This window comes from Elephantulus edwardii, unplaced genomic scaffold (genome assembly GCF_000299155.1).
Source record: "Elephantulus edwardii isolate Elephantulus edwardi_28Jun2011 unplaced genomic scaffold, EleEdw1.0 scaffold00092, whole genome shotgun sequence".
Taxonomy (NCBI): domain Eukaryota; kingdom Metazoa; phylum Chordata; class Mammalia; order Macroscelidea; family Macroscelididae; genus Elephantulus; species Elephantulus edwardii.
The window spans coordinates 645,428-655,524 of record NW_006399842.1 but is presented as its reverse complement, the minus strand read 5'-3'; the positions used below and the strand labels follow the sequence as shown (position 1 = coordinate 655,524).

General features: G+C 39.3%; 1 protein-coding gene across 2 annotated transcripts in view; it reads left to right on the top strand.

The window, feature by feature from the left end:
• The window catches only part of MRRF (mitochondrial ribosome recycling factor), a 78,014-nt gene that overhangs the window by 28,783 nt on the left and 39,134 nt on the right, over positions 1–10,097 (top strand). For both annotated transcript variants that reach the window (XM_006890679.1, XM_006890678.1), the window contains 2 exons: positions 298–416; positions 7,977–8,068. In XM_006890679.1, the coding sequence (XP_006890741.1) occupies positions 298–416; positions 7,977–8,068 (211 nt within the window). The remainder of the gene's footprint in view (positions 1–297; positions 417–7,976; positions 8,069–10,097) is intronic.

Genomic DNA, 10,097 nt, shown 5'->3' with positions numbered 1-10,097 from the left:
GTGACTGGGGTAATCGGGATGGGTGTGTTAGAGGTAGCGTGATTTGCACAGGACAGAGCAGGGTTTAGGGCTGTTGTACATAGGGTCGCTATGAGTCGCAAACGACTCGACGGCACATAACAACAACAACAATACTATGGAAGCTTCTTGAACATCCTTATCATATTGATAGGGGATCCACAAACATTGAAATGAATCAGCTTTAGAATTCAACTAAATCCGAATGAAATATGGACTTAGACATGGGGATATACTAAGGTCTGTCTGAATTCTGAGACTCTATGGTTTCTCTTTTAGGATCCCTTGATCATATCACTGTGTTAACTGATGATGGGAAGCTTGCTTTAAACCAGATTGGCCAAATCTCCATGAAGCCACCACAGCTTATTTTAGTGAACATGACCAACTTCCCAGAGGTAAGGTGATGTGCTCAAAGGTCTCTCTCTTTGAGCTCTCCTTGGAATCAAGCAGATTGAGGGAAGCCAGAAAGAGGTGTTTCTCTCGTTTGGGATATAATGATAGAAGGCATAGTCAAAGGGAATTAAAGATGAAGAGCGGCACTCTTCCTGTTTCTGAAATTTTTGTAGTTGTTGATAAATTCAGATGCTATAGGGGCCAAGCAAGTACCAACACAAGCCCTATCTAAGGAAAACAGGAGTGGAGATATGCAGTGAGTGGCCTTTGCAGTATACGGAGGAGCTAGGAAATAAAAAAGATGAATTGCACTAGGAAAACCTGCTGTCAGGGACCTCTTTAGAGTTCTGAAGAGTAACGATATCATTCTAGAGAGTAAAGTGTGCCTGATCCAGGCCATTGTCTTTGCAATTTCTATGCATTAGAAAGCTGGACAGTGATTAAGGATGATAGAAGAATAATTGATGCCTTTGAGTTATGATGCTGAAAAAGAATATTGAATATACTGTGGATTACTAGGAGAACAAACAGATTCATCCTAGAGAGTTTGAAACCAGGCTACTCCTTGAAGACAAGAATTCTTCTTCATTATTACTATTATTTTTTTATTATTATTATTCTTTTGTGTATGTGTACCATCAAATCAGATCTGACTGGTGCAGAAGTAGATTGCCCCTCCTTCTCCAGCAGAGCATCTGTTGGATTTGAACTGCATGCCTGAAGGCAAGGATTCTGAAGCTCCATCTTATATACTTTAGGCGTGTTGCAAGGAAGGACAAGTCAGTCATTGGAGAGGAACATCATGCTTGGAAGGGTGGAGGGACAGTGTAAGAGAGGAAGACCCTGGATGAGATGGATTGATTCAGTGTCTGGGGTAATGGAGGTGAGTGTGTCTGAGATAATGAGGTTGGCTCAAGACAAAGTACGGTTCAGAGCTGTTGTACATAGAGTCACTATGAGTTGCAAGCGACTTGACGGCACATAACAACAACAGTATAGTAGAGTCCATGCCCTGCTTGGACGGCCAGCTTAGGCTTAGCTCCTGCTACTTATTACCAGGCAGAAAGGTAGCCCACAATCTGTGTTACTGGATTTTTATTTCCAGAAGATATTGGTAACCTTATTTTTAACATGGGATCTTTGTTAAATGTTGCTAACTATTCACTTCCATTTTTTAAAGGCTATAAGCAAATAAAGCATATTACTATGCCCTGTGGGCGATCACTTTGAGCCCTTTTCATTAGTATTTGGAACAGTCCCTTCAGGAATTCACATTCTGTTCAAAGTGGATTATAGGATATTACCCAAAATGTGATGCTATCGAGGCTAGAATGCAGGCTGTATTTGATCATTTCAACGTTGAGACTTTTTGATTTTGAATCTGTTGCGGTAAGTCCAGTAGGTATTGGACTGCATCAGGAGTACTAGGGAACCTTTGTTCTGGTCCTACCCCGACTACCCACTGGTTGGTTGACCTTGTGCAAATTGCTTCACTTTTTAGGTGTTCACTTCCTTATCTTGTAACATGAAGGCACAGGAACATGAAGTTCCTTCCTGTTCTGATTGACTGTTTCAATAGATCCATCCCAAAGACAGACCAACATTGGACCGACTGGATCTGGCAGACTGGGCTGAAGATAATGAGAATTGGAAAGGCCTTGTTATGAACATACTGTCTCAAATTGGAATGCTTTTGTAGTTAATGTGCCAGGAACTCTGTTCTTCATCATTCCCTCATTGCATTAGCCATATATCAGCTAATTGTTATTGTTGTTATGTGCCATCAAGTTGTCTGCGACCCATAACAACCCTATGTACAGCAGTTCTGAAGCCTGCCCTGTCCTGAGCCAGTCTCACTAATTTCAACACACCAATCCCTATATTCCTAATTACTATATCAATCCATCTCATCTGGGGGTCTTCTCCTGCAATGTCCCTCCCTTCCGAGCATGATGTCCCTTTCCAAGGACTGGTCCCTCCTGGCCACATGCTCAAAGTAAGTGAGGCGGAGCTTCAAACTCCTAGCCTCCAAGGAGAAACATGGTTTTACCCTCTCCAAGACAGACCTGTTTGTTTTCTTGGCAGTCCATGGTATGTTCAAGACTCTTCTCCAGCACCACAATTCAAAGACATTGATTCTTCTTCTGTCAGCCTCAGTCATTGTCCAACTCTCTGATGCATAGCAAGTCACTACAAAGACCATGGCTTGGATTAGCTGCACCTTAGTTTCTAGCCTGATATCACTGCTTTTCAGCACTCTAGAGAAGACCCTGACAGCAGATTTTCCTAATGCAGTTCTTCTTTTGATTTCCTGACTGCTGGTGTTAAGAGACTGTGGAGCCAAACTAGAGTGAGCTTTTAAAAAGATATGTTGCATCATGCCCTTCTCATGCTTTAAAAGTATGAGTGGCATTAAGTAATCGTTAAGAACAAGCTCAAAATTCTTAATGTGGCCTTGAAGGCTTTTTTCATGGTCTAGCTCCTCCCTGCCTGTCTCACCAATATTACTAGTCTTATATTGTACCCCTGTCATTGATGCTTTTCACTGTAACCACATTGGCTTTTTCTCAGTTCCCCAAAATCAGTTTTCAGGGCCTTTAGAAATGCTTGGAGCATTCTTGTTGGATAAATACTAGTCATATTTCAGATCATAGTTTAAATATCACTTTCTCAGAGAAGTCTTCCTTACTCCCCAATTGTTGTTGATTGCCTTCGAGTCGAGCATGACTCATAGTGACCCTATGAACAAAAGGCCTGAAGCCCCTCTACAGCTATCGACATTTATCAAAGTTCATTGAGTTTTTGAAGGCATGTTGTTTAGGAAGTGGATTCTACTCCTACTTCCAAAAAATGCTTTTCCACACTAGGCTCTCTTACACAGCTCAGTCCTTTTCTTCATTGTACTCTTATTGATAGTGACACATTTACTTACTTATTTTTATTCCAAATTATTGTAAGTTTGAAATGTAAGGTTTTTTGGTTTTTGTTTTGTTTTGTTTTTTTACTTCTTGTATGCAGTTACTAATACAGTGCATGGCATGTAGAAGCACGGAGTAAGTTTTCCTTGCCTGAATGTGTACTTGTCTTTAGGGTCAGGGAAGGGAAGCGCTCTCTCCTGCTGCCACTGAGGAGCGCTGAAATGGATGAAAAGGGAGCTACCAATTCTTATCCTTTCTGGTTTTCTCTTAACTATTGAGCCATTTCCTCTTCTTTATCTAATCCAGGCCTTAAATTTATTCATCCCCTTGCTGAGAACTTGAATTTCTAATACTGATACACTGAATCAGAATCAACATTAAAAATTAGCTTTTAAGTCTCTTATTCTATGTGTCAGATCACCTATGAATCTATCTGTAAATTTCATCAGGGAATCTATAATAACCACCTGAGAAACTTTTATGCTATTGATTCTGATTCAGTAATACCTGGTGTGGACATAGGGAGCTCTGGTGACTCTAACTCAAAGGTGGCACCTCTTTTGAGATTCAAATCTACCAGTGGCTCTGCAGGAAAAAGATGAGCAATCTCCTCTCAAGCAATTTAGCACCTCAGAATGTCTAACTTCTCTGCAAATGCCCATTAAAATAATGATTAAAATTTTATTAAAAATTAAAAAAAAGAAAATCTGCTGAAGGATCAGCTCTGAATCTTTTCCAGCCCAATGGCAATGGATGAGTAAGGGAGTGAGATGTGGAAATGCAAGTTCTCAGCAAGGAGTTGAACTGGAATGAACCGGTTCAGAGCCCTGATCTAATCTCCTAGGCACTGCAGGCCAATTTAGGGAATAGCCTCCTAATTACACAGCATGAAGACCTCATCAAGCAGATTGCTTTTCGAAGTTAGCAACTTCTGTTATCAAATAGCAAGTGACATGAACAGAAGAAGAGTGATATTAATAGTTTAATGTTTTCTTAGGAAGTAGGAGAATATCTTTGTTTTTCAAATAGATTATCTCCTCATTTCTCTATGTTGAAATTCTTCGGGGTTTGAAAGAAACCTTACCAGCATCTTGGTAGAAAGGTTCACCGGACAGAGTGAGGAAGTATGGGTTACATTGTCCTTTGAATTCCTTTATCTCATCTCTTGTTTATATTAAACAGATAGCTCTAAATAAACATTTCCTTCCGCCAGCTTAGAAGCTGTCCATAGAATATTCAAGTTCATAGCTTCAAATGCTGAACGAATCCTCTTTGTGTTTATATAATTCTTTTCTGTTCTTCATGAGATTGACTTTCTTCCCAAACCTGAGCATTTCTGTGTCATACTGTAGTGACACAGGCGCAGATTTACATGCATAATCTTTTTAAATGCACTGAAGACAGAAAATTGTGTTACATTTGTTTAACATGTGTCCTGCTTGATAAATGATACACAAGGTTGTTGCCTTCCATAAACGTGCCTGCAGCTAGAGTTAATGATGAGAAAGAGAAAAAGGAGGATGAAAGCCACAGCATGATTTGAACAAAACTGGGTAAATGGTAAAAAATAAAATCCAAGAAAAAGAAATTCTCCGGTGTTCTTAAGATATTGCTGTTGTGGCAGGAAAAGAATGAATGCATATTGTGTATGCTGTGTTGCCAAGCACTTTCTCTTGTTTTGTGAAAATTTCTCTCTAAATTTTTTATGAACATTATTCCATTTTATAGAGGAGGAAACTGAAGCCTGAGGTTGACGTGATTGAATTTACACCCCTCTCCTCAGTGTTTTATCATCTTTTGTCCTTTAGCTTAAGCATAGCAGTGATAAACATTGCTGATTGGTTATTGTAGTCTTTTCTTGCTAGCTCTCATGTGGGAACTATGATCCTACAGGCAGAGTACTTCCAACCATCACATTTTAAAGCAATTTAATTGCCCTGGGTTACTGCTGAACATTCATTCAGTGCTTATTTTCTTTATATAGAGCTATTTTCTGAGGTTAATTCACTAACTACTTGGGGACAGGTTGGAATCCCCAAAGGGCAAGCTGTGTCTTAACCAGTCTCACTGCTTTTATGTTACTCTTTGTGTTATTTCCTTTTTGCCTTAATAAATTCTTAAAGTTTAAATGCTCTGCCTTGGTGTCAGCTCTAGGTGCTCCAGTGTCTGCAAAGGTAGGCTGAATGCAAACAGTTGGGCCAGACTCTGAAAGAGAGGTGGTAGTGGTGGGATATTAGAGCAATGAGTAGTTGGTCAGTTAGTAAAGAACTTCAGAAGAAGAAGCCTTGGAGACTTGAGATGAGGTCATGCTTCAAAATGGAGAGTCTCCCTTTATTAATCTTACAGATTTGTTTCATTTTATTACGGAAGATAGACCTCTAAAGGAAGAAATTTCATTTCTGTAGCTAGCTCTTTTATTCAACTTACCCATGTGCTATAGAGGAGCCTTAGGGGTACAGTTGCTAAGGCACCTAGCTGTAAACAGAAAGGTCAGCAGTTTGAACCCACTGGTGGATCCAGAGGAGAAAGATGTGGCAGTCTGCCTCCCTAAAGAGTCATAGCCTTGGAAACCTTATGAAATAACTCTACTCTGCCTTGGGTTCACGGTGCATCAGAATTGACTAAGGCAGGTGGGTTTGGGTTTTTGGTGTATTTTTTTATACACCAGGAAGTTCTAGTGGCCTAGTGGTAAGAAGCTGCACTGCAAATCCAAAGGCATGCAACGTGAATCTACCAGCTGCTCCACGGGAGAAGGATGGGCAGTCTGTTTTCATGTGATCTACTCCCTCTGAAAATCTGCTAGAGGGTCAGCAATTTGTCAGTTCAGACTTGATGGTACGCAACAACTTTGTACACCAGGGAGTTGCACTGCAAACTGAAAGGCCATACCTCTCTGGCTATTGGAACTACCAGTGGCTCTGCAGCAGGAAGATGGACATTTTCTTCCTGTACAATTAATAGCCTCATAAACCTCTTGGAGAGTTAGTTCTGAGTTGGTTCAAACTCAGCAGCAATGAGTAAATGGGGTTTCACCAGACCTAATTCTAAATTATTTCTTGAATAAATGGAGGAATTTGGAAACTATATATAGACAAAGTAGTGTTACTTGTCTCAGAGTTGAGGATCCTAGAGTTTTCTCCTTACAGCCAGTGACTAAGTGTTATGGTGGGGTCCTCACTTGATTTTTGTTGGGTTCTCAGGGAAGGCATTATCCTGCATGTCTCCATATACATAATGAAAGACAGTATTTAATTATGTAGAAGGTTTTTTATTTACAGCTTTGATAGCCTGTGGTTAGTAATACCATTTTAAGAATTTCCTATTTTAAGCAATGTTACATCTGTGTGTAGCCTTCCAAGGAGACGATTCATTTACTGTGGAAGCTCTGGTTTGTCTTTCTGACTTACAGTTATACCTCATACAGATGCAGAACTAAGATTATTTTTGTAATGAAATGGAGATTTATAGGCACCACCTACAAAAAAACCCCGTAAAAAGTAAAATAGACGTACAGCAATCACCACTCATTTTAAAACAGAAACTCTAGAAGAATTCAAGGCCAAGAATTGGTCCTGTGAATGTGGAATGCTTTTCTAAGTGATGTGTGTTGGCGCTAATCAAACCTAAGATTCTTTTGGAAATGTCAGAGGCTTTGTTTTCATGAATTTCACATAGGAATGAAAGTATATGCTTCCTTGTTATCCTTTAGGATTTCATATCAGGTATGACTCTAACATTGCTTGATTGTGAGGTGAGTCACTTTGGGAAATCAAGGGACCAGTGTGTCATCTAGCACATTTGAGAGCCCTGCACGATGTCGGACAGGGCAGCAGTGTATGACATCAGCTCAGCTCTGTTGGCTGTTTTGAGCATTCTTACCTTTTTAGAGTAAATATATATGTAAGTTTATATAATAATGCCCTTTGACTTTTACTATATACCAGACATGGAACAGGATGTATTATTAATGTTATTTAGTCCACTCTACAACAGAATGTCCTTTTCTTTGAATGCAAAACAGAAGCTTAGAGTGGTCAAGCTTTTTGCCCAAGGGCCACATGCTTAGCTGAGTTGGGGTTTGGACTGATAACTTTCCTTTCCCAAAGGCCAAGCTTTGGGAAAAAGCTTCTTCTTCCTCAGGAGTGGAGATTTATTGCTTATTCAAACATGTAAGTTTGGGGATTGTAGATGTGAATGAGTTAAATTTATTTACTTATTCTAAATCAGCACTGGTATATTTTGAGTGTAAAATGTCAACTGGGATTTTTAATGTATAAAATCTTTCATCTGTCTTTACACCGATTTTTGCACAGAACAGCCCCTCTCCCTTGAGGATTTGTTGTGGTTTTGATCTGCGTTGCCTCAAACCATTGAAATCTTTTCAAAGAAGCAGAGCTGTTTTCTTTTTAGTTTTTCTTCTTTCCCCTTTTTTTCTCTCCCGCAGTACACTGGTACCAGGAGTGGACATAGTTTGCTATTCAGCTTGATCAAAGCACTCTACACCAATGTAACTTCCTGATCTTACTGGTAACAGAACTAAATGTTTCCATGTTCTGCCAAGATGAGTTGCCAGTTATGGACAGAGGGCTTGCATCTGGTAATAATTATTTACTAATTCTGTTTACCTTTTGATCTGGTTTTCAGTGTACAGCTGCAGCTATCAAGGCTATAAGAGAAAGTGGAATGAATCTGAACCCAGAAGTGGAAGGGACGCTAATTCGAGTGCCCATTCCCAAGTAAGTTTGGCTGAAATGCATATATTTCAATGAAACAGGGTAGTTGTCCTTGGAAGGAAACCCAAATTCCCTGGTAATGTTCAGCCAATAGCATACTATACCTATAACTTTCATCCTGGAAAAATGTTCTCTTTTAATGATGTTGAAAACATCTTTTCAGTTTCACTTTATTAATTCACAGATTTGGACATGCTTGAGCCCGCTGTGATAGTCACTGTGTCAGTCGATCTTGTTGAGGGTCTTCCTCTCCTTCTCTGACCCAAATAAAGTCATTCCAGATAGTGAAATATAATAGAAAAAGAAAAAGCAGTAGGAAGCAATAAGACTTGGAGGATGTGGTGGTGGAAGAAGCAATTTAAGTAGATGGCGTCTGAGCTGAGAGTTAAATGGTGAGAAGGAACTAGCCTAGGGGAGGAACTTTCCAGACAAAGTGAATAGCAAACACAAAGACCCAGAGCTAGGACAGATTTTGAAATGCTTGAAAAAGAAAAAGGTCAGTGTTTCGGAAATTGAGTAAAGGAGAGGTAGTGGTTTGTTTCATATATGGATATGTGTATTATATAATGATCCCTGGTGGCATAATGAAGTAAGTGTTTGGCTGTTAACCTGAAGGTTGGAGGTTTGAGCCCACCAGTGGCTCCCAAGTAGAACGATGAGACAATATGCTTTCATAAAGGTTTATAATCTTCAGAGCACTATAGGGGCAGTTGTACTCTGTCATATAGAATTGCTGTGAGTCAGAATTGACTTGACAGCACTGGCTTTGGTTTGGAATATATTATCTGTATCTATGTAATAGATACCCAGCCACATAAATGGAGGTGGGACCAGTCAACAGGAGTTTGGATCTTGTTTTAAATGTCATGAATTGGATACCATTGGAGGGACTTAAGCAGGAGGAATGAGTATCTCTCTGAATGTTGATTAATGAATAGAATGCAGAGGACAGAGTGGTTATGGAGAGAACAGTTGGGAAACAACTGTAGTATTCTAGGTGAGACATAAATTTTCTCAGATTCCAAAGCTTACAGAATTAATTTCTGTTTTTGTAATCTCATAGTGCTTTAGGTATTGGAATACTGTGGGATTTGTTTACTATTAATATAGTTATCTTTTTATGTATCCTCCTTTTCTAGGTTAGGAGCTCTTAGAGCATAAGGAACCATTTCTTGATTAACTTCAAATTCTTATTTCAACAATGACCCACTCACATGTAGTAAGTCCCAGTATGCATAGAGTTAGCACATTCAGTCGTTTGACGAATGTAATTTAAGTACTCACTACTTGTCAACTGCTTTCCTAATTACTGGGTTATAAACAAAACAGATGACACAAAGTTCCTTTCCTCATGGGTTTTAAGCTGAGAAGGTACAGTAAATGGAAAAGGAAATAAATACATACTGTAATGTCTTGTGGTGATAAATGTGTGTGTGTGGGGGGGAATAGCCAGATAAGAGGATAGAGAGTGTTGAGTGTGTTACAGTAGATAGGGAAGTGTGGCAAGGAAGTGACTTTTGGACACTGACCTAAGTAAAAATGAATGAATGAAACTTTCAAATAGTTAAAAGAGGAACAAGGTGTAATGATTATTGATTGTCTTTTCATGTCACACATCATCCTGTATTCCTTTACTTAAATTGTCTCATTTATCACACATTCCTTGAGGAGTAGGGGGTTTTTTCAGCCATGGAAATTTAGGCTCAGAGATGTAAAATACTATCTCTGAGGTTATACAGCTTGCACTGAAGCTGAGACTTAAACCCAAACAGTTTTTGCTGGTGTGCCCTTGAGTCGGAACTGACCCATAGCTGTCCCTCCAGTGAGTTTTCAGAGGCAGTAAATTGCACAGGAGGAGATTGCCCATCCTTTTCCCACAGATTAGTTGATTTAAAAACACCATAATGTTCCCTTCCTAACACTAAAATGTAATAACACTATGGCAAAAAGAAAAGACTGTCCTGTTCCATTATGTTCTCAGTATTTTTGTAAGACTTTGAAAAATGTAAATTGAGAACACTGTAACTTTTTT